The sequence below is a fragment of the Phodopus roborovskii genome, unplaced genomic scaffold (genome assembly GCF_943737965.1).
Source record: "Phodopus roborovskii unplaced genomic scaffold, PHOROB, whole genome shotgun sequence".
Lineage (NCBI taxonomy): Eukaryota > Metazoa > Chordata > Mammalia > Rodentia > Cricetidae > Phodopus > Phodopus roborovskii.
In genome coordinates this window covers 26,763,370-26,789,163 of record NW_026126571.1, presented here as the reverse complement: position 1 = coordinate 26,789,163, position 25,794 = coordinate 26,763,370, and the positions used below count along the sequence as shown (strand labels likewise).

At 39.8% G+C, this 25,794-nt stretch overlaps 1 protein-coding gene and 1 pseudogene across 4 annotated transcripts in view; one reads left to right on the top strand and one right to left on the bottom strand.

The window, feature by feature from the left end:
- Lmbr1 (limb development membrane protein 1) overlaps positions 1-25,794 on the bottom strand; it is a 120,186-nt gene that overhangs the window by 77,399 nt on the left and 16,993 nt on the right. For 2 of the 4 annotated variants that reach the window (XM_051203151.1, XM_051203152.1), the window contains exons 2-4: positions 24,313-24,385; positions 21,781-21,820; positions 14,020-14,159 (exon numbers count right to left, since the gene is read on the bottom strand). In XM_051203151.1, the coding sequence (XP_051059108.1) occupies positions 14,020-14,159; positions 21,781-21,820; positions 24,313-24,385 (253 nt within the window). Of the gene's footprint in view, positions 1-14,019; positions 14,160-21,780; positions 21,821-24,312; positions 24,386-25,794 lie in introns of those variants that run through there. The other 2 variants (XM_051203153.1, XM_051203154.1) reach the window with 2 other exon arrangements.
- On the top strand, positions 13,458-13,921 carry LOC127235762 (40S ribosomal protein S11-like; annotated as a pseudogene).

Here is a 25,794-nt window from a genome sequence, read left to right as displayed (position 1 = left end):
AACTCAAACTCCCCACTGCCGTGGCATGGGTTAACATGGGTATGCAGCTAACAAGGAGTTAAACTCCCAAACACCTGTACCACTCATCTAAGACTTTTATTATAGTAGACAAGGTAATTAATAACATCAATTCATAGTTTCTTATCCAGAGATCTAGATTTAATACATGTATTATATACATTTAATCTTTTCAAGGCCAAAAAAAGTAGTTAGAAATCAACATCTAAATATATTTTTCTTTTCTTTTTTTAAGACCACATCACATGTATCCCAAGCTGGCCTTAAACTCTTGATCCTCCTGCCTCCACCTTCTGAGTGCTGGGATTAAAGGCATGTTCCACCACACCTGGTTAATGGTGCTAGGATTGGAACCCAGCCTCTCATACATATCAAGCACTCTACCAACTAAGCTACATCCTCAACTACTGTCTTAACATCTTTAGTGAAAGACTAATATGAACTTGGTAAAGTAAAAATTGCTTTAAAACACACTTGTAACCCCATATACTAGGGAGGTCAACTGGGAAAACTACTAGGAATCACAAGCTCAGGGCCAACCTGGATAAACTTAGAGAAAATTGCCTCCAAAAGGGGAAAAAACTGTATTTTCTTTATTGGTGAGCTTTAATTACAATCACCAGGAAGAGCATGTAGAATGAGAAGAACTAAATGTACAGACCTAAATCACAGACTTGGCTGTGGCAACCTTGCCAGGTTCCAGGTTCCTCATCTGAGGCTTTAACAACATTTGTATGGACATCATTAGCATTAAATGGAATAAGACATGGCTGACAACTGGATCAATGCCTCCAAGAACAAGTACTTCATGCTTTTCTGCTTTTATTAACCATCTTCCCCAGGGGCACCTAATTTGCAGGACTGTTAGATCCTAGCATGCTAGGATCACCACTATCTTGCCTTTCCCTCTTACTCCACCGAGGTGCATCAACTCCTGGTTTTCGTTACTGGCCATCTACATGTGTCTATCCACAGTCTCCCCACGCCCAACCTGCTCTGAGTGAAGGTTTCAAGACACAATTTATCAGGAACTGTATCTGAAGAAAGAATAAAGTCCTAGATCAAAGCTGTGGGTTGGGTCCAGTTCATAAACTTTTGTGAGTGGACTCTCATCCCTTTTTTGGGTGTTGAACATTATTTTCTTTAAGGCCATCCAGATTTGTGAGATTGGGCAGTAATTCCTTGCATCATTGAGACACATCTAATGTTGATATGTAGCTTTAGGTATGGTGGTAAACAGAGAAACAGAAATTTAAATAACCTGTATTATAGAAGATGCCATGTGTCAGGATACTCAACTTAGAGGAAATAGTTTTAATGCAATTAGATGGCATATGCCCTTTCAGAAAACTACTTTTTAAAAACAAAGAAACTATCTGCATCTGTTTAAAAAAAAAAAAAAAAAAACCTACTGTAGCAACATGGGACAGTACCCAATCCTTCAACAAGGGCTCTTGCTCTACAGTCAACCTCAGGTTCAGAAATGTCAGATCAGGGCTGGAAAAATAGCTTAACAGTTAAGAGCATGTGCTGCTCTTTCAGAGAACCCATGTTCAATATCCATCACCCACATGGTAGCTCATAACCATCTGTAACTCCAGTTCCAAAGGATCCAATACCCTCTTCCAGCCTCCATTGGTACCAGCCTCCCTGGGAACAGGAACACGCATGGTACACAGACAAACATGCAAACAAAACAGGTACATATAACATTTTTTAAATGTTCAAATTTTAAAATTAGTAAAATAGTTCTTTTTTAATGCAAAACTGAAAGAAAACCAGATCTGAAGTCAGAAAATGGCTATACTGCACTTACTAATTTGTTCAGATATCCTTGGGCAAAATAAATCCAATTTCCTAAACTTCTCCTACTAATTCCATATGTCTGCAATTTTTCTTATTTATGTGCATGCATGTGAGCCTATACATGTGTACCATATATATGCAGGAGCCCTCAAAGACCAAAAAAGAATGTGGGTTCCTAAGAACTTGAGTTACAAGTGGTTGTGAGCCACCATGTGGATGCTAGGAATCAAACCAGGCTCCTCTGACAGAAACCAGTGCTCTTAACCATTGAGCCATCTCTCCAGCCCATATCTGCAATTTTATAATGAGAAATTTCCACATCCAAGCTCTGTAATACATCATACTGGTCTTCATCATTCAAGTCCCCAACTCCATCCTTAGAGCTAACTTTTAATTGTTTATATGAAATGAAGACAACCACAATGTGTATAAAAAAATAAAACATGTTCATCCTCACTGAGCAGTAAAGTATACACAGTGCTCTGGTTCAGATGTGGTTTGAATGTACCTCCCCAAGTGCCCAAGTCTGGGAAGCCTGGTATCCAGTGTGGCAATTTTGAAATGGTGGAATCTTTAAGAGGCAGAGCCTCCCAGAAGATGATTAGATTCTAGAGAGCAATGTCAAAGAACTAATACTTTTCTCATGGAAGTACATTCTTGTTCTTACAAAAAGTCATTGTAAAAATGTACCATTAGCGTGGTATACTACTTCTCTGGTGGGCAAGGATCAGGAACAGGACCCTCATGAGGAGACCCATATTCCTGACTGCCAGAACTATAAGGCAGACCTTCTTTTTAAAGCACCAACTCCAAATGTTGTTACGGCACATAAATCTGACTAATGCACAAAGTGTACAGTTTGGCAAGTGTTGACTCTATACCCACAAACAGATAATGAACATGTCTATTGCTCCAGACATTTCCACAAACCCTCACGGAATCTGTGCCTCCTGCCCTCTCTTTATCACCTTCCTCACCCAGCCAACCACTGATCCTACACTTCAAAAACTAGGTTTTCTACACTGATTTTTACGTTTTGTCTGGCTTCTGTTCACTGTGATCTGTGTCCATAGCACAGACCATACCAAACCTTTACTGAATTGCCCCACCTGTAGATGTCATCTTAGTTGTTCCCACCTTGTCGTTATTACAAATGAAGCTATCACTAACTATGCATGTTCAAACCTTGCAGTGGACACAGGCTATCACTCTGAGTAAGTGTGCAGCAGAGGATGGCAGAGGATGGGAGCTATTGACATTTTAGGAAACTGACAATATGGTTTCCAAATTGGTTGTATTTTCCATTCCCATCAGCAAAAGGAAGTTCTTCACATGCCCTGGAAACAAATCCTTTAACAGGTATCAGATCTGCAGGTGTCCTTTCCCAGTCCATGGGTTGTTTTTTGAAGAACAGGTTACCAAATTTAACAAAGCCAAACTTAACAACTTTTGCTTGATCCTGATGCACAGTGGTGACTCACAGAGACTCTCCTGTTTGCTCTGTACCTTTTGAGCTTTTACAGTTTACATTTAAGTCTATGATACTGCAAGCCACTTTTTTTATGCGGTGCCAGCTACAGACTAAAGGTCAATTTTTGTTTATGATTATCCAACTATTCTAATTCTATTTGTTAAAAATATCCTTTACCAACTAAATTTTATCCCTGTACCTTTGTCAGAAGTCAATTGGCAATACATGTGCATGTGCTCTTGGACTCAGTACCCGGCTGGGTTGACCACTGCTCAGTCTTTATGTTGCTATCACACTGTCTTGATCATCAGAGACTCAAACCCATATTGAAGTAAGAATTCCTCTAATGTTTGGACCATTGAAAATTCATTGACTTCTCATCTAAACTTTAAATCAGTTTAACCAATTTCCACCTGTGAAGAGACACCATGACTGAGGCAACCCTTACAAAGGAAATATTTAATTGGGGTGACTTGCTTACAGTTCAGAGGTTCAGTCTATTATCATAATGGTGGGGGGCATGAAGGCATGCAGGCAGATGTGGTGCTGGAGCTAAGAGTCCTACATCTTGTAAGCAACAGGAAGTTGACTGACTGTAACACTGTGGTAAGCTTGAGAAAGAGACCTAAAAGCCCACCCAAACAGTGACACATTTCCTCCAACAAGGCCACACCTCCTAATAGTTCCACTTCCAAGCCACCACACCATCCAAAATGCCTATTGGGGTTTTGATTGGCATTGTGTTGAATCTACAGATTAGTGAGAAGGAGAATTATTAGCCTCTTAACATTATCAAGGACAAAATATAACCAAACTCACAAACTGGAACAATAGTCCCCAGCATAATGGCATCTAGAGGCAGAACTCTGGAGAGGGTATAGTCCCTGTGAGAAAACAGGAGAACTAGAAGATCTTACACACAACAACCAATGGCTGTGAAGCCTCTCTTGGGTCAGGGTCCTATAACACTTTCCAATACCTGCTGCTGGTATTAATTCTTGGGAAAGGCGACCACACTTTCTATCTTCTCAAGACAAAGAAATGCTTTAAACTGAAAGGACGGCTTCTCTTGTTTGTAATGGGCTAAACAAAGATCACTGTCTCAATAAAATCCTTACACAAAAGAAATAAACCACTTGTGAGAATCCAATAGTAAAATATTTACATTAACTCCAAAAACAGCATAGATACAGAAATTTGGAGAAGAAAACAATCCTACTCAAAAGCAATTTTATTTTTTTGTTTAAAGAGTTTCAATAAATTCCCTGAGTCACAATGTCACGCCTGGAACTTGACTGTAGGCGTCTTTCTCTCTCCACTACTCTATGCCTCTCAAACTTACTATTCTGGGTGAGAAGGGCATCATAAATTAACTTCATTTTTTTTATCTACCAAAAGAACACATCAGTTTTGTAAAATTTTATTCAGGACATATTAGACAGATTAGCCTATTAATTCTGTTCATTGGCATAAAACAAAGTGCTTAACTGAGCCCGTGATCAGTGAGCCTATTAAACAGAACAAAGCAATAGTACAGTTATCTTTCCCGTTATATACATATGAGCATGCACACATACACACAGCCTCCCTAAAACACCTCTAAACTTCAGGGACATTTCTGGAAATTCAATTTCAAGCAGCTGGGGGACAGCTCACCTGGTATAGCGCTTGTTCTGCAAGCATGAGAGCCTGAGTTGAACCCCCAGCGCCCATGTGAAAATCCAGGTGGTGTGAAATACGTTTGCAATCCTAAAGCCAGAGGGGTGGAGATGAGTGGACCCCCAGGCTTACTGGCCAGCAGCAACCCTAGCCTAACTGATGGGATTCAAGCCAATTAAAGACTGAGTAATAGTAACATCTGAAGTTGACCTCTGACCTCCACATGTACACATGTGCACACAGAGCACCCACACAAATATACAAGCACACACACACCAAAAAACTTTTCAATTCAATTTTAAGAACACAACACATTAAATATAGTCTGTGTACCTAGTGCACTATACTGTCTTGGCCAGGTATTCACCCTATCTGTGATTTAAAGGAGCCAGCCTACCAGTCTTTACAGCAGTTACCTGAGTGAGAAGCACTTTACATCTGACAACCAGAGTTTGGACCTCTCAGCTGTCATGACCTTGAAAGGACTTCAACTCTGTCACTTGTCTTTCTCTGTAAAATGAATTACAACTCTGGCTCTTAGCAAGGATAGAAGAAGAACACAACCAAAATGCTTAAACAAAGGTTTAAAGGAATGAAAAGGTCTAATACACCAGCACTCAGACAAAGTAAGGACAAGAAAATGGTGTGAATTATAGCTAAAGCTAGTTCAACTCTTTCCTTACCATTCTTTAATTTTACTCAAAAAGGCTTACACTACAAAAATGCGATATATTATATGACATTAAAGATACATAAAAATGATGGTGACGAAAAACTAAGTGGGAGCCGGGACCTGAATCAATGTAAGTGCACTCACACTGCAAGCGTAAGGGCCTGAGTTTGAATCCAAGCGCCCACACCAGAAGCCAGGTGAGGCTTTGCCTGCTGTAACCTGGCACTGGGACACAGAGACAGAGCATCCCAAGAGCTTCCTGCCAGCCATCTCCACTTCCAGTTGAGGGAGAAGCCCTGCCTCAAGGAAATAAGGTAAGAGAGGACAAAGGAAAGGCAGCTGGTACTCCGCTCTGGCTCTCACATGTGTGTGATCAGGTGCATACATGACACACCACACACAATACTCACATATATACCCCCACATACACACAAACAGATACAAATAAGCATTTTAAATGAAACATAAAAATAATTGCCAAGAGATACACAAGTTATTAACAACACAAATCTGGTACACTGGTGGACTTTTCTTCCTATCTGCTATCTGCATAAATCTTCTATAAGAGGCACAGAAGTACTCTAAAATTCACAAGGTGTATATGTAAACACCTTCGTGACATACTTAAATCTCCGTATCACTGTATCCCATAAGTTTCCCCATACAATGCATTACAAGGGCAGAAAACAACAAAGATAAACTGAGCTGGTGACCCAGTCCATGCTCTCTGCTGCCAGGGAACTGTCCACACCATTGAAACATCAGCCTCAGAAAAAACAACCAAATATAAGTATGTAGATGCTAATGTCTGCTATATTTTCATAAACAGAAAAAAAGTCATTTTGTTTTGGTTTGGTTTTGGGGGGGTTGCTTGTTTGTTTGTTTTTGGATAAAATTGTCATTTGTAGCACAAAAGAACAAGAACTCCAAATTCTATGCAGACCAAACGTCAAAAAAGTAAAATTTGCCTTAGGCAAAAACTCACAGATCAAAAATAATAATGATAATTACTCTAACCAATTCACTTACTTAAAACTAAGATAGGGCTAGAAAGCTAGCTTGGTCAATGGAGTGTTTCCTGAATGAGTATGAGGGCCTAAACTTAGTCCCCAAAAACAATGTGAAATTGTCGGGAGTGAGGTACACGCTTATAGCCTCAGGGCCAGGGAGGTAGAGACAGGAGGCTCGTCAGAAGTTTGAGGGCAGAACAGGCAATGCAGCCAGTTCTGAGCCAGGCAGGCAGGCACAAAATGAGACCCCATCTCAAAAAAAGGAGCGTCGTCTGGACAAGTGAAAAAAAATTACAGAGGGTTATCACATAGTTATCCATATCAACTTAAAATTAGATGTCTTTGCCATGCATTTGTAATTAACTTTATTAGGCAGAAGACATAAATTGAACTAAATTATAGTGATCTAATTGCAGAATACCATACATATAAGAAGTCTAAACTCACCATTAGAAGTCTGTCTATCTGTATCTAACGCCAGGTGTGGTGGCTCACCTGCAACCACAGCACTTGGGAGGTGGAGACAAGGAGGACCCTGAGCACAAGGCTCGTACTTTCTGGGGGGGGGGGGGTAAATGTGCATTCAATACGCATTGCAAAGTGGCTTACCAACTTTTCAAAGCTCAATAAATTTAGTCTATCCTTTAAAAGCATTCTACAATTTTGATACAATTGAAAATTATTGTTACCAACATTACACGTATTTTATCGCATGTTTATACTAATTTATAAAATAAAAATTGTCAAATCTCTCTACTCCAAAACACTAAATTTATATGCTTCAATATATAGAATGCAAAACTTAAGAAAGGTGGTTTGTCAAAGTTAGCATCCACAGACAGTTATTGACAGTAAGCAGCCAGTGCCCAGCCCCATAAAGACATTTCAGTTCCAGGCAAACACAGTTCCAGAATACTACAGTTCTTTATCTTCTACTGCCACCTGCTGGTATCACAAAATAATTCAAAATACACTGTTAACTGGGTTGAGAGAACCTCAGGGTTAGAGCTTCTGGTGATCGGATAGACTTACATAGATTTGAGTCTCTGTACTACAAAATAGACAAGGTGAGGTGGAGCACATCTGATTGTAAGCACCCTTTATTCCAGCCTCTACCTAACAAGACATATGCACTGGCACTCTCTCAGCTATAGTGCGCAGCAAACCAATCCAGTTTGGGTCCACAGAAATTTAAGTCATTTCCCTATTCCAAACACCAAGGCTTTAGTATAATAAACAGTATCTCAATGTTTATCCCCTGTGCTAATGCAAACTTAGACAAGAAACTGAACTATCAGTGTCAATTCACTCACTTATTACTAACATTCAATGATGGTACAACAAAATTTAAGGTTTATCTTTTAATAACTATTCATAAGCAAATGTATCTTCCTTTAAGTTTGATTGGTGATAACCGAAAAACTTGTTTGACCTCTGGATCTTAAAAGCAGATTTTGAGAGAAAAGATGGGTTTTGCACTGTTCATTCATGATGTCCCCAGCTCCCTGTTCCTGATAAATCAAAACAAAGTGCAGTATTCAAAGAGAACAGCCAGATCACGGAAAGCTCATTTTTACAACTGAGCCCAAGCTGGGTACTCAATTAGTATATCTTTACACCAGCAAATAAAAGTGAAACAAATACTGAGTACTACTGGAAAAAAACACCTCCAACTCTGGGAAATTATCTCCAGGCTTTAAGACTAGAAATTAATTCTGTCACTCTCCTCTTTCAAAATGTTTCCATTATTGGCTTCTAATTTTAAACTCACACAGCGGGAAAATAGCCATTCTGAAGTCAGATCTCCAGTGGTATGTGGCATATTCCAAATACTGTGCAACCGCTGCCTCTGTCTAGTACCAGAACATGCCCTGCACTGTACCACTGCTCATCCACATGCAGAACTAAAGTTCCATATCCTTCCACTAACTTATTAACAATGCACAAGATACAAAAAGTAAACACCACTAATAGATCTTTCCATCTACCATTTATCCTTTTACTTCTGTTTTAGTTACATCAATTATGCCACTTTGTCACCTCTGCCTCCTCTGTCCCAGCTTAAAATATATGGCATGCTGAATCAAAGAATCACAGTGGAGGTTACCCTCTTTGGATAACTACTTGCCTTTTGAGAAACAGTTCTTGGCCTGATATTGAACTTTCACAAAGACTAAATCTTGGGGCTATGATAGGCTTGAGCTGCCTATCTTAAAAGAATATCGTATGATACTCCCAATCCAAAAATTATGCATGCACAAAAGTACTGTATCATCAAATGGAAATGCATAAGCAGGCCCTAATAGAACACGTGATTTCATTTAGAAGAGGCCCAAACACTCAAGGCTTCCTCCTGTCTGTGTAAATTGTTCTCAGCTGAGAGATGAAGGGCCCTGGGCCTGGTTTAGTCTGTAGCACTTGGAATCGCTATAGGTATGTGGGTGGATCCTGCTCTACAGCCCCCTCTGAACAAAAATAAAAAGTAAGATGACTGTATCCCATGAGGAGGTATTAACAATCAAAAGGATAAAGAGGACATGAAAACCCAAAAGGACAGGGGGTAGCTGTAGATTACAGTGGGCCTCTTTCTCCAGATACTGGTCATCTGTATGTGGGCCCATGAAAAAAACAAATGATGTTTACTTCCTCTTCCCCTGGAGCAAGCATTAGACAAGGCTGGTACTTTATACTCTGTATACATTCCACTCTCCATACATAAAAAAGCAATCGACTGGTTCTTGTTCTGCTCATTCTTCAGACAAAACACTCTAAGACTTGGAAAGCTTAAACAATTTGCTCAGGGTTACTAATACTAAAATACAGAGCTGAAATTCAAAGCCAGGTCTAGCTGACTCCAAAGCCAAGAAACAGACGCTCATGGGATAACTTCCAAAATAAAAAGGTATCATGAAAGCCACTACAGAGAGGGCTGGTAAAATGGCATTAGGACAGTGAGCTTTGGAGGGTGAGGGACAAAACGGGACTCTGTAAATCCCAGATAGAGTAAACAGCCAAGTGCAAACAAAAGTGCTGACAAGAAGAAAGTGTTTGTTAACATCCATGATGAGAGGGGATCTTTTACAGAGAGAAATAATTAAAGAAACCAAAGGAAGAAAAAGATCAGGCAACAAAAATATAAAAACTCCAGATCCCCAAACAGCATACAAAATCAAAATAGCAACTATAAAAACATTTATAGAAGTTTATTTTTACACATAAAGAAATCACATGCTCCAATAAAAAAAAACAGAAAAGGGAAAGAACATGACAAATTATGTATGTATTAGATGTCTGTAGAGAAACCTTAAAATTGAAAGATCACTTTCATAATCCTGAGAACTACTTCTTAGTCATATCCTTGGCAACAAAGATAGCAGTATTTGATGTTGCTGGGTTTATGTTAGGAACAAAGGCACCTACACCGTCTGTCAGAAGGATATTAGCAAGTATTTCTAGAAAATAGTCTAGCAATATTTATTAGCCTAATAATTTTGACCCTAATTATCTATGTAAATTATAAGAAACTCAAAAGTAACTGTGAAAATCCCCTGGATACCCAACAGGAGACAGTTCAGTAAGGGCCCACAGGACAGAAAGCTGCTTGGTAGCTGGGGATACACAGCCCTCATCTCATATCTGTCTGAAGTTGGTGAGCATAAGTGGCCTCGCTCCTAAAAGCTACAAGGTAACTCTGAAGGTTGTTGGGTGAATATATACAAAGCTCTGGTACAGGCACTAGAAATGTTTTCAAAGAATATGATGAGCAGGAAAATAATCAGCACAGATTCAGTGCTTGAAAAGATCCAAGTTACATGTGTTATAAACACACGGTGCATATATGTACAATAAAATTAGCCAATGTCATTCCCTGCCTTGTACATTTTGTTATTCTCACTCATTCTAGAATGAGCACATACTACTGCTGTGCTCAGTAAAGAAGTCACAGCTGCAAGTACAGCTGCCACTCCTCACACCCAGAGTCATCTCCTCAGCAACAGCATCCACAGAAAATGCCTCCTGTATTTTCACAAAATGAGAAGACATAAAGCTCTCGCTTGTGCCACACAGAACTGTATTTCTAGATGACAGCTTGCGGGTTCATAGCAACTGCATGACCACTTCAGACTCGCTGTCGCTCTGTGGAGGCTTCAGCACAAACATCACAACAGCAACTGAAAAGGAAGCTCTATTTCCCAGCAGGGCAGTGGGGCCTTCCCAGCAACCAGCATCACAACAGACAGTGCTACATGGAGAAGAGACTCCACCTCTCAAATATCAACTAGGGAAATTATAATACAAACAAGGTACCTTGGATACAGCCTTTTCTAAGTTAAGTGGCAAATAAGCCAATTTTTGTTAAAGGAAGACATTTTACTATTAACTCAAAAGAAGGCTCCTAAATTAGAAAAAGAAAATTTGAAATCCTTTAACTTAAAAAACAGTAATACAGTAGAGGGTGGTGGTGCTGCCAGGCGCCTTTAATCCTAACACTTGGGAGGCAGAGGTAGGTGGCTCTCTGAGATTAAGGCCGGTCTGCTCTATACAGAGTACTGTGGAACAGTCTTTTCAAACACTATAAATATGCACTACTCTTACTGGCTAATAAAAAGCTGATTGGCCAGTAGCAGGGCAGGAAGAAACTGAGCTTGAGAACCAGACTAGGAGAATTCTGGGAGAAGAAGGCTGGAGTCAGAGAGCTGCCAACAAAATGTAGAGAAGCAAGATGAGAATGCCATCCTGAGAAAAGGCACCAAGCCACGGGGCTAAGCATAGATAAGAATTATGGGTTAATTTAAGTGTAAGAGTTAGCTAGTAACTAGCCTGATCTACCAGCCAAACATTTGTAAGTAATACTAAGTTTCTGAGTGGTTACTTGGGAACTGGCAGGCAGGAGAGAAACGTCCATTTACATGGAGAGTTCCAGAACAGCCAAGGTTACATAAAGAAACCCTGTCTCAAAAAAAAAAAAAAAAAGTATATACTTGTCACTGACTATTCTTCAAGACAGGGTTTCACAGACTGTCTTCACCATTATAAAACACCTTCACTGGGATAAGAGAAAATGGTTTGTATCCCCACAAAATATCTCCGAGTGAGGTGTTCCAATTTTACCTGCCTTTTGCATTCATAAATAACTTATCTAACCTTCCATATAATTATCAAATTATATAAATATAATAAAAATAGCTTGACAGTAATAATATCATAATTAACAAGACTAGCCACAAAAATCAACACTAAAAATAGGAATGGTATGGACGGAAAGAGTAAGAAAGCTATCCAAGCACCCAAGAGCCATAATCCAGTCTAACAGACACCATAAAGAACTATCCTAGCAGAGAGAATAGTTTAGTGCATATATATAAATTCATACAACAGCTATCACATACTAAGTGCCTATTAAAGGCAGGTGTTTTCTATTAGATATGTTCCTAAAAGCAGGTGTGCAGAGTACACTTACCATTCTACTTAAGAGAGTAGTGGCCTGAGACAATACAGTGGCCCTGCCCAAGGTTGAACTGCAGATCTACTTCACTTCAGCTTCTTGTGATCTGTATTGTCTTGTGTGTATGTGTGGGCATGTGAGTGTGTGCATGTATGCATAAATGTATGTGTGTGTGTGTGTGTGTGTGTGTGAGAGAGAGAGAGAGAGAGAGAGAGAGAGAGAGAACAAAACATGGTTTATGGTCTCACTATCTAGTCCTAGATGACCTAGAACTCACAGAGTGCTGCATGCCTCGGCCTTCCAGTGCTGGGATTAAAGGTGTGTGCTACCATACCCAGATACCATTGTTACCTTTAAAATCACATTAAAATTTTAAATTGACAGTGTTTTTATTGTGTCATGTTTTAAAATGGCTAAGAAAACAAAATAGCAACTGTAGCCTCTGCTCTACAAGATCTTCTGTGGGAACTGAGGTCCTCTGACACATCCAGATGGACCAAGAAGTCTTTTCCTACAATATTTACATGAATCAAAATCAAGTCAGTACCCAGGCTAGCAGTTCACATCTGTAATCCCAACACTTGAAAGGCTGGAAGAGGAGAACTGCCATGAGTTCAAGGCCTCCAAGTCAATTCCAGGCCAACTGAGACTATTGTGTGAGGCATTATTTCAAATCACTCACTCACACACACATTCACAAACACACACACACACTCACAAACACATTCACAAACACACTCACACACGAGTGCAAAACTTATAATAAGTATGAGAACTGTTTCTTAACGAAGTAAAGGAAAATACCCAACTAAAGCTAGCAATGTTAAGTAAAAGCTAATTTCTGACTTCACAGAGGTCTTCCACAGTTAAACTGGTTAATTTTTTTTGTCAACATGACATAAACCTACAAATATGTATAAAGAGGGAATATTAATTAAGAAAATTTCTCCATAAAATTGGCCTATAGGCAGGTCTGTGACGAATTATCTTCACTAGTGATTGATGTGGGTCGACCCAGCCCAATGGACACAGTGACTCCCCTAGGCAGGTGCTCCTGGAATGTGTAAGGAAGCAGGCTGAGCACCTCCTGAGAAGCAAGACTGTAAGCAGATTTCCTCCATAGTCTGTCTCTACATTAGCTCCTGCCTCTAGGCTCCTGTCCTGACTTCCCTCAGTGATGGACTCTGATGTGGAAGGGTAATCTGAATTAAACCCTTTCCTCCCCAAGTTGCTCTTGGTCACGTTTATCACAGCCATAGAAACCCTAACAGGACAATGGTTTACTGGAAGAAGTTATAAATTGTAGAAAAAAACTAAGAAAAACAGTGCAGTTAAAAATTCAAGCATTATTCTTTTCCTCGGGCTGCCAGGAAAATGGTAGACATTCAGACCGAATGTGCTCACCAAAAGCAGAGCACAATCTTTCAAAACAAGAAGGGGCTCTGCTGTGAGAAAAGCTCCCTCAGTACTACAAAAACATCGGCCTAGGCTTCAAGACACCCAAGGAGGCCATCGAGGGCACCTACATAGACACGAAATGCCCCTCCACTGGTAACGTCTCTATCCGAGGTTAGCTCCTGTCTGGTGTCTTGACGGAGATGAAGATGCAGAGGACCACTGTCATCTGCTGGGACTATCTCCATCACATCTGAAAGTACAATCACTTTGAGAAGCGCCACACGAACATGTCTGTGCATCTGTCCCCCTGTTCCAGGGATGTACAGATTGGTGACATTGTCACCTTGAGAGAATGCAGGCCCCTGACCAAGACTGTGCATTTAAATGTGCTCACGGTCACTAAGGCTGCTGGCGCCAAGAAGCAGTTTCAGAAGTTCTGAGAAGACCAGAGTCAACTCCCTAGAACAAATAAAGTTATTTTCCAGCTTAAAAAAAAGTAAAGCATTAGTCATGATTGTATTAAGTAATATATACTAACCATGGATCAAGGAACCATTTAGCCACTGAATGTAGTAGTTTTGAGGAAAAGCAAGCAGGATTTCATTGCTGATGATTGAGAAGGGTAAAAGCAAAACAGCTCCAGCTGAAACCGCTAGAGTGAAGGTGCTCAGAAACAACCTGCAAGAGAGAAGAGGTATCATCACTGGGGGTCTGGAAGGCCGTGCACAGGAAAGCAACAGCCAGCATATTACATAAGAATCCCATTACAGATATGCAACTGAGGGACAAACAGCATGCACAGGATCTGGAAAGTGCAACCTGGTGGAATCCATAACAAGCTCTATGTATGTACGTATGTATGATATATTGGTGAGAGTGCTGTATAGTTCTAAGAAATTATTATTGTGTGTGGGTGTATGAGAGAGAGAGACACTGGGGTGGGGAGGGTGAAATGGCATGGATGTAAGATCAAGGACAACTATGTGGAGTCTGTTTTCTCCTTCTCCCTTTACACAGATTCCAAAACTGAACTCAGGTATCCAGGCCCTCAGAGCAAGTACCTTGACACACAGCCATCTCACCAGCCCCAATATCTCATTAAGCAAGGTTAAATTATAGTAGTAAATAGCAGAAAAGTGATAAATAATACTAATCAATATTTCAAACACTACTTCAATACTTTTTTGTGACTAAAGCACTTTATTAAGTGTGCGATTTGCAAATAGTTTCATAAGAAATTTTAAAAGCAAAGTTATAAACATTTCCAATAAAAAAGTACAGAGGTGACAGCAAAAATCACATTTTTATAGTACAATAAAAACAGTTGCTTCTAATATACTGTCTGAGCAGTTCATAGTTTATTCTTCAACTGCTAGCTGCAATGTGGCACGTTAATGAGACGTCTGGGGTAAACTCAACAATGACAACAGGTTCATCACAGAAACTGACTGCTTGACTGTGAGGACACAATAAAGAAACCTCGTCATCACCTAACTGAGGTCATGAGGTGTTAGGACACAGATGTTCTAGCCTTGCTTCTCTATTCCCTTCTGGAAAGAGGCATCAAGTAACAATACTGTAAACTTAAATTATACCTTAAAAACAAGCACCATTAACATACATTCTACATCAACTTACTTTTCCTTTTAAATGGCACTTGATTTTGGCCATACAGACATTTAAATCTGTCTTCTTTACAGGTAATTAAGAACAAGCAATTTAGCCCGGCACAGAGCATTATCAAATGTCACCTCATTCACAACAGAAAAGCACATGGAAAAAAACAGCACTCATTATTTTTGTCCATTTCATATACTTTCTTGAGAGCAGTTAAGACATTGTCAGAGAAATTTCTTGAATTTCAAAAGTTTCCAATTTCCAGTTCAGAAATAACTTTGTCATTACACATGTCCTTCGAAAGTCAACAGACCAATTGAATTGAAAGAGAAAACTCCAAAAACAAAGGACAGAAAATCACCCAGAGGTACTGGAAGCTTTTCTTTTCTATATATGTTAGAATATAAATTATATCAACCCCAGTTTCCACTCTATAATATGGATGATCCTGAAAAAAACTAATAAACAAAAGAAAACCTCAACTCGTAAATAATAGTAATATATGAACAGCTAATGAATGTCAGAAAACATGCTCAAATTGCCTCACAGGAACCAGGAAACAGACTGCAAATGGTCACGAGGGCCCTGGCTCCGCTGTACTCTCTCCGTGGTGTCCCCTATCGATTCTCTTCCCTGGGCTGAATCCAATGACAGACTATTAGCTGTATATTACTGCTACTAAGATCTTCCTTCCTTTTCTTTGAAGAAACGCTATACTTTTAAAATGCTTTAAAATACTAGGTTCACAGAGTTCTAACCTGAGTCACTTCTAAACCATCTTCACCTCTGAGATATAAAATTTAGAAATGGGAAGAAGAAAATAATCTGATAATCCCCAAAGTCTCTCTACCTTTGGCTGGGATGTGAGGTTTATACAACTTCAATATGTAAAAAAAGGGTCTAAAATAAATAAACTCAACAAAACAAACTGAAGAAAAACATTGACAATAAATACAAAGTAGGCTCTCTATTCGCACCAAGAAATGTTTACATATCATCAGGAAATGTGTTGTTCCAAAACCCATCATCATTTATACAACCCACAGAACAGAGTGCAATCAGGAGGGGCTTTTACTTCCCAGTTACACGTTTCTGAAAAGCTTTATATTTTTTTAAAACAAACACCTATTTTGTAAAGGATTTTAAAAATGAATAAATAGCAAGACAGAGGAAGGTGGATTTCTGTGAGTTCAAGCCAAGCTAGTCTACATAGAGAGTTCCAGGCCAGCCAAGGCAACATAGTGAGACCCTGTCTCAGAAAATAAAGGGTAGGGGGAGAGAAGGAGAAAAAGGAGGAAAAAGGAAGGGGGAAGGGAGGGGAGGGAAAAAGGAGAGGAGGGAAAGGGCAGAAATAGGTAGGTAGATAGTAGATAGATAGATAGATAGATAGATAGATAGATAGGCAGCAGACACAGCAGCAATAATGGCAAAGGAAACTTAATAAGCATTAAAGATAGAACATGAGTATCCATAACACTGAAATTAATACTCAAAGAATGTGAAAATAAATGTAAGAAAAAATTTTTAAAGTCATAGTCATAAGGTCAGGTAGTGGTGGCACATGCCTTTAATCCTAGAGCTTGGGAGGCAGAGGCAGACAGATCTCTAAGTTCCAGAACAGCCAGGACTACACAGAGAAACCCTGTCTTGAAAACAACAAACAACAGTCTTAGTAAATGTTTCACCACAAATTTAATCAAGTAACCTTGCACTCGATGCCATCCTGTGGCAAACAACAGAAACACATGCCTACAAAGCCACAAGTACCCTCAAAACCCCTGGGTGGTTTGGTAAATCAAAGGCCAATGACTATTTAATGTAGTTAGTGGAAAACTCCAAAAAAAAAAAAAAAAATGTCAACTCAGACTCAGGAGCACCATGAATTGATCCAAAGAATGAAGAGCACGAGTCCTGGAAAAGTATTCAGAAAAACTGCTCACCTGGAGTGGACGGCCAGTTCCGGTCCAGAGAGGACCATCACCCTAATTGACATCATTCCTGCCAACGTCAAAATCAAGGTTGAATGTAATACTCACCATCTCAGGGCCTGCACAGCTCTCCCAATACCCTGGGTTACCCAGCAGGACACATTTCATCTTACACTTAATCCCCAACCTGTTTCCTAACCCTCAATGGATTGTGTTTCCAGGCCTCTGCCTACAAGTTGCTCTGCTCTCTTTCTCTAGAATATCCCTACAACACTCCACATGGAAGATTGCCTGAATAGCAGGACAGACCTCAAATACCACTTGTTTGTGTCCCTTAATTCCTACCTTCTTGTTCCTCTCAATAAAATCATCCCCTCTTTCCTCTTATCTCCCATAACACTCTCACCACACATCAGGCCAACATAACTTCCAAATCCAATACTAGAACCCATGACCTGACAAAAGGAGTTCACTTATGAGACAAAGAGATAAATCAGGAGGTTACAAATGGCCCAGAAAGTCCATTGTATATGTCACCATTATTATAATGCTGCTTTTCAACAGCTATGGAGCCTCCATTCCATGCGTTGTTACTGTGACAGACCTGCCCAGAAAACAGAGAACCACTTTTGCTGCCTACAAAGAGCCACTTGCAAAAGGTTCCTGTAGAGTTAATACTGACAAGGGGTCCTTAAAATAAGGCCCTGAACTAGAAAACTATAGTAGAGACATTGTGCAATCATTAAACACACCTTTCAGAAATGTCACCTTCTAAATGGAATAGTAAAATAATAATAATAATAATAATAATAATAATAATAATAATAATAATAATCCTACATCCAGAATATTGCACCTTCTGTGATTATGGTAGTAGTAAAACACAAATATTTTTCTTGAATATCTGCCATTTGTGACTATTCTCCATAATCAGGAAAGTGTGTGAACCTCTTGGATGCTAAATGTTACCAGTGGCTCAGAAAGCCATCATTGACAGGTCACAGTACATTACTTCAATAAGCCTGCCACACACACTTCCAGGACGTTGAATGTTGGATCCTGAATATTTCAAGTGGGTAAGTACTTCCTTTTTTGAAATTCTACAACTTACTCAGCAATCCCTCCTTTCTTTCTACACACTCTGTGAAATGTACCAACATGTCAACCTAAATGTTTTGGTTTGAGTCTGAAATGCCCCCACAGGCTAACATTTTGAGGATGCATTCCACAATTTGTGACACCATTTAAAAACTGCTGTAGCTCCATGAAATGGGGCCTGGCTGGCAAAAATAATGGGTCACTAGGTTTCACCCACCTCTGGTTCCAGCCTACATGCTTGCTCTATTTTCTGGTCCATCTGCAGGTAACGAAACGCTGACATACACTGCCAACACTGTGGACTGTGAACTACACAAAAATAACCCTTCCCTCCTTCATTAGCTTCAGCCTGATGTTTCATCACAGTGATGAGAAAAGTAACTGTCCCAGCCTTTATCTGGCTAATCAATAGAGGCATGCTTCGTGAATTCAGCCCCCAAGTGCTCACTCTGACCAGTGCTTCTTAACCAGTGGAAACATCAGAATGGATTACCATCAAGATCACCCACAAGCAACACTTGAAAGGGCTTCTGCCAATGCACACACCACAGACTGACCCAGGAATCTCTTGGTGAGACTCACTCACCAAACAACCTTGATTCCGAGCCAGCACTGTACCTGGCATGTTAACACAGTAAACAAGACATGTTTTGCTTTCACAGGGCTTCTAAGCAAAGCTATCACTTAAGGCTATGAGCGCATCAGACAATAAACAACAAAACATTAAATGGGTGACTGCATAAGGTATTAAAGGTGATAGGCACTACAGAAAATAAATCAAGAAAGGAGAACTGAAGTGGCAATGATAAAACAAGTCAGACTCTGAACACAAAACCAACATGGCCCCTGACAAGAAACAGGAGAGGAGTCAAAGGCAACCGAGAGGCCAGGGGCCTAAACCAGAAGTCTGGTGTCTTGTGATGTGCAAAAGGCAGGCTGAACAGAGAGATGATAAAATCAGTCTTAGACACATGTAGTTTGATATTCACGAGACAAGACTATCACAAGCTGCTGCTTTGTGATTTTTCTCGGCTGACCACAGGTGACTTGGAATTGCTATCTCTCTGCTGACCCCATCTCCTTGGTCCCAGGTCAAGGAAGTGACTACCAGGCTGGTTCACTCTAAGATATTCTTCCTTTCAATTAGGATTTTGTGGAAAGGTAAGTTTGAAACTACAAAAGAAACCTGTTCTTGTCAAATTTCCAAACTATTCATCTACTGGTTTCTATCAGAATGGATTCAAGCTATCCAACTAAATGCAGTAGCTTCAAATCCATTACAATAATTACTTATTTTGATATTTAAATTGTCCCCAATTTTGTGTGAGGACCCTTAAGGGATTGTTTCCTTTAAAATATCCCAATAATTCTTACATTCTTATATTCTGTACAAGAAAAATCCAAAATTAACCTGGGCCTTTCCCTATCCAGCTCTTCAATTATCTCTCCTTAAGGAGTCCTGGTTCTACTTAGTGGAAAATTCTATTTAAATATGGCCTGCCGAATCCCTATGGCTGGGAGATATCCTCGGAAGACAGACAAGCTGAGGCATATAGTATGCAATCTGCATGTACAAACACATGGCCATAATCACTTTGATGAGAGATATGATTCTGTAAATATGTTTCTCATATTGGTTAATGAATAAAGCACTGTTGGCCAATAGGAAAGCAAGATAGGTGGGACTAGGAGACCAGGAGAAGAGAGGAAGAAGTAGTGAAGAGTCAGCATGTAGAGAGTGGCGAGAACAGAGGTCTGGGCCCTCTCTCCGGTAAGATGAGACCACGTAGAAACACGTAGATTAATAGAAATGGGTTAACATTTAAGACAGAGCTAGCCAATAAGAAATTAGAAACAGGCCATCAGCTTTATATCTAATACAGGGTCTCTGTGTGTTATTTGGGGCTGGCGTGGCGGTGGGGCCAGAGCAGCAGGAAAAAACTACTCATAACACATTTATACTGAAATTCTACTACTCGCAGGTGTTGAAACTATGTGTTCTGAGTGACACAATCCCAACTCCAAACCAACAACTCAGTGGTCACTGTTGTTCTCTCCTTTTCCCCTAATTTTTGGTTCCTACTGACTTTAATCAAACCTCCCCACTGTACAAGGAACCAATTTCCTACCATACTGATTCTAATTCTATACAGATACAGACCTTCCTGTCTGGGTAGCTCCCATTCTGGGCTGAATGGCCTTGACACTCAAGACACCTCCTTCCCCAGCTCAGCTCCAACACACCCCTGGAAGGCTTCCTTTGGCATGGACACCCTCTTAATCTATGGTGACATTGACACTCTCATGGAGACCTTGCCACCCTTTGGGTTCCCTGAAACTGAGTTAGGGATGGTTGTGAGTCACCATGTGGTAGGAACCAAACCCAGGTCCTCTACAAGGGCAGCCAGTGCTCTTAACCACTAAGTCACTTCTTCAGCCCCAGAATTCACGTTTTAATAGGCAAAATCTAATAGAAAGAACGTGTTTGCCATTCAGTTTAAAAATGAAAGTACATTTCTATCATATCTCCTCCACACATATAAGGAACCTAGAACGCAATCAGGCCCCTCTGTGCTCTCTCCAGTCAAATGTGTCACTCTGACCAGAAAAACTACATGCTGCTTTGCTTCAGAGAGTCTGCTCAGGACACAAAGCAAATGGCTGACAGCTTGACTGTTTTCCCTTTTACTCGGGGTCTTGCTGTGTGGTCTAGGCTGTCCTCAAACTCTCTACCTCTACCACTAGAGTACTGAGACCACAAGCCTGTGCCCGCTACACCAAACTAGGTCTTTCTTAAACAACACTTCCACCTTCAAGCTCCTTTCTTCATTAAAGGATAAAATCAAACTATTTTGTTTGTTTGTTTCTCAAGACAGGATTTCTCTGTGTAGCTTTGGAGCCTCTCCTGGCATTTGCTCTTGTAGACAAGGCTGGCCTGGAACTCACAGAGACACAACCTGCTTCTGCCTCCCAAGTGCTAGGATTAAAAGTGTGTGCCACCATTGCTGGCTAAAATCTGCCATTTCTTTAAATAAGCACTTAGCAGGGGAAAGGAATGTGGTCTCATGTAACCTAGGCTGGCCTTACTACATATCTGAGGCTAGCCTTGAACTTCTTCCTGATCGAGGCACCTCACCCTTACTATTATTAGGATTACAGGCATGTGCCACACTCAGAGACAATCAGTTAGTTATAAAGTAACCATGTGTATTTGCTTACATGTGCTTTTTAAGAATATGATTAATAAGAATTAGTACTTTAGGCAATTATTTCCTTCAGACTCTAACTTCAAAAACTATAAACAACAAAATTAGAATACTGTGGTGGTTTGAAAGAAAACAGCCCCCAACAAGAGTGGCACTATTAGAAGGTATGGTCTTATTAGAGAAGGTGTGTCACTACGGGGGTGTACTTTGAGGTCACTCAATGTGACAGTCAGTAGACTTCCTGCTGCCTCTGAATCAAGTTGTAGCACTCTGGGCTCCAGCAGCACATCTGCCTGCAGGCTACCATGCTCTCTCCATCCCGATGATAATCTACTGAACCTCTGAAACTGTAAGCAAGTCCCCTCAATTAAATGTTTTTATTTATAAGAGTTGTCATGATCATGGTGTCTCCTCACAACAATAGTAAACCTAACTAAGACAAATACATACGATATCCTGTTGACTACAGCATCCTCATCTTCTTGTTCATCTGCAAAAAAAAAAAAAAAAGTTTATAGTGTTACTATTTTATCTACAACAAAATGTTTCATGATTTTTTTCCTAAAAAGTACGAAAAAATTTAAAGTTTTAAAAATTCAATTACTGAATGAAAGACTTTCAACTTCAACTTTAAACTTTAAACTTCAACAAGGACCCAAATATAAATGTCATTATAGCGTGAGTTGTGATTTAAACAAAAAAAAAAAAAAAAAAAAAAAAAAAGCTGAATAACTAACTGACACATGTAAATTAAAGTTTTACAAACACAGTCACAAAAAAACAAAACTTCGGACCACAGGATGTTTGTGAAAAGCAGGTAGACAATGACAGTTTGTGTTGCTTGTGAATGAAATGGTCTGGTTGTTAAAAGACAACAGACATTTCTATTCTAAAATGCCATACTCTTAGAACTTCCCTGCTTTTCTTTAATTTGAATTTTCATTAGTAAATTAAATGCTAATATTTTCTTAAGCCATTCTAAACTACCTTGTATAGCATCACCTCAACAATTAGAAAGCATTGTCCAAGTTACAAACAGAAAAAATACCATTTTCAGCCAGGCATTGGTGGCACACACCTTTAATCCCAGCACTCGGAAGGCAGAGTTCAAGGCCAGCCTAGTCTACAGAGCTAGTTCCAGGACAGATTCCAAAGCAATACAGTAAAACCCTGTCTCAAACACACACACACACACACACACACACACACACACACACACACACACACACACACACACTTTCTGTATCTCTTTAAGTACCTAGCACACTTCATTAGGCTATCTCCTCCCGCTCCTCTTCCTCTCTCAGGCCTCTCAGCCACCATCTCTTTTGTCCTTGCTCATAAACTTAAAATGCAAAGAGACTGCCTAAGTACACAAACATTGCAAAACCCTCGCAGTCCTTCCAGGTCCTCATTAATCTCATGTCCTGCAAGGCTCTCCTTGGGTCTCTGATCCTCTGCTAGCCTACTTGCCTCAGTGTCAGTGGTGAGTTTTAGCCATTCTTTGTAGTGTCTACCATGAATTACAAACTGTCCAAAATAACTTTAAAGTCAAGGCACCACAAAATCTCACTCACAATTTTCATCCTGATGCTCCCCCACCTAATCTATCACCTAATCTGAAGGAAATTTTCACTACCTCTTTATCCACATCCATTCTATTTTTCTATTCCACCAGTGAGGTCTATGGTCTTTCTCATTCCCTGAAACTACTGGGTTAACCTGAAGATCTGAGTCTACAGTTTTCCTGTGCATCGCCCTTAAACAATGCATTTATGCTTTTCACTCAAACCCTCTCCTTTCTCCTGTGTGTAATCTATGAAACCATGTGACCAAGTACCTTTAAAATAACTGAGGCACTGTCTTGAATATGCAGTTCTTCACATTTCTGGCAGATTACATGATTCAAGGAGCACTTGTTAACAGTCATAGAGATGACAGATCTAAAACAACATACTGCAACAAGAGCTGTTCCTTTATTTCTCTCTAGTTTGATGAATTTTAAGCTGATAATATTATATCAAGGAATCTTTAATACATGTAACCTTTAAGTATCATAAAGCATTGACCATCAGCCCAGCACCACAAGTAGAAAATATCATGATTTTTTAAAAAACTGAGAATTCACAGAAGGCAGTAAGTCATCTGCTAGAGTACATATAAAACTAACTTTAAAATATGTGGATTGATCAGTCCATTAAAAAAAATAATAGAGACATGAAAAACCCTCTGATTAACTCAGAACAAAACGAAATAATACAAGGATACTATATAAATAAATACTGGTACAATTATGGCTACTCTAAATTCTGCAATGCTTTGGAGAAGGAAAACAGTGGCTGGAGAGATGACTCAGCAGTTAAGAGCACTTGCTGGTCTTGCAGAAGACCCAGGTTTGATTCTCAGCAATTATATGGAGGTTCAAAGCCATTTGTAACTCTAGTTTCTGGGGATCCAACACCTTCTTCTGGCCTCTGCAAACACTAGGCATGAATACAGTGAACAAATAAATATACAGGCAAAACACCCATAGCACATAATATGAAAATAAGTAAATAAACAAACACATCTCTTTTCAACAGGAGAGAGACAGAAAGACAGAAATGATGAGACAGTTCTGTAGTGAGAAAATGAAAGGGGGTGTGGTGAATAGGATGCTCAGTTAGAACCAGCCACAAGGAACCAAACACCCTCATAAACCTGCATTTCCCAGGTACTAAATAACCAATGCTATTCTTAGCCGGACATGAAAATTGTGATAAGCAAGGACTCTGGTCTAGTAAGGTGACCCTGAGCATAATCAGGTTCCCTTGGGGTTATTTTTAGTGTTCCTAGTACCAGGCAACTGTTTGCTCCGGCCACCAGCATATTCAGCATGGCTGCACTGGTGTGGAGGGGAAGCCCATAATGTGGAGGGGAAGGCCAGATCCCACCCACACACCCAGCTCTGATGAAAGCTCTAACAAAACTGTTTCTACTTGCCTGATTTTCTCTTGTATCTTGTAATGATGAAGTAGGAAACAACGTAGAGAATGGCAAAAAGAAGAAAACATATCTGAAATGAAAATTAAAAGGTCATTTATATTTTTGTCTGTCATTTTTATAACTAACAAAAGATACAATCTTCAGTATCTAAATAAACTGAAAGCTCTAACCTATTAGAAAGCGAAACTTCAACATCTTACAAATGTAACAATTTGATTTAAAAAAATATTAATGCATGGGAGTTAGTCAATTCTAAGGATCTGCAGTATTCTAGTTTAATACTATTTTGCTGAGATTTGCTCCTTTCATAACTTGATTAAATGTTTTTCAAAGTTATGTGAAAGTGTACAGAGTCAAACCATTATCAACAATTCCGAAAACTGAAATCAATGAGCACATAATTACCCTCCGGAAAAGCAAATCATGCTAAGAGCTTCAGTAATATGTAGAGGATGTGCTGGTAATACAACCTGACTGAGTCAATCAGATGAAGCTTTAGCATAAAGGAAGCATCACAGATCAATTTGGATAAAAATAACTTCAAAAAATATACCACATGTCAAAATTAAAATTCTTTATTCAACTGTAGTTTAAGTCTTAAAGATAAATTGCATTTACTTTGTCTAATAAAAACTGCAGTATTACTGTGTATGTTCTGAGGTTCTGCTACCCATGCACAGCAGTGCCCTCCCGCACTATGCAATTAATGGAGGGAGGAGCTTACCACCTTTACCGATTAGAACTTACAATATACTCTCGGGTTTTTAACATCCACACAGTGCACCGTTCTTCACATCACTATGCCACACAGCAAGCCTACTAAACTCACCCTCTTATGGCCACACCTCAACCTGGCAGCTCCCTTTCTGGTCCCTGAACTGTTATTCTACCCTCTATCTCTACAAGCTCAAATTGTTTAGCTACCATGTACAAATTAGATTATTCAGTGCCTGTTTTTCTACATATGCAGACTTCACTGGGCAGAATATTCCCAGATTATCCCAAGCAGCACAATTTCCTTAAGGCTACATCGTACATGTCAGGATTACACTCTCTTTATCCTACTGACACACATCAGTTTTATCTCTGTAACCCTGTGGTAGTGGAAATCAGGCTCCTTGACCCAGTGCAGATGAAGTGGAGTTTATTTGGGGAAAACAACTTACACAGGAAACAAGTGACTGTCGCAGGCCCTGCCACCCAGATGCTCTCTGTAACCCAAAGGGGCTTCAGAGCCCCAATACTTTTTTCTTTTAACCGGTCACACCAGCACCTGTGACCACGCCCAAAGGGGCGTGTTCAGTGCAGGAAGTGTGGAGCAGTGAATATGTCACTGCATAACCTGACATGGTGAGCCCTGAGCACATTGTCTCTCGTAACCCAATTCATTTCCTTTGACTGTGAAATCAGAATCGAATAGGCAGACCACTTGGCCTATTTGCTTTGCATTCTGGAGGGTATGGCAGGCTCTTTTGATGT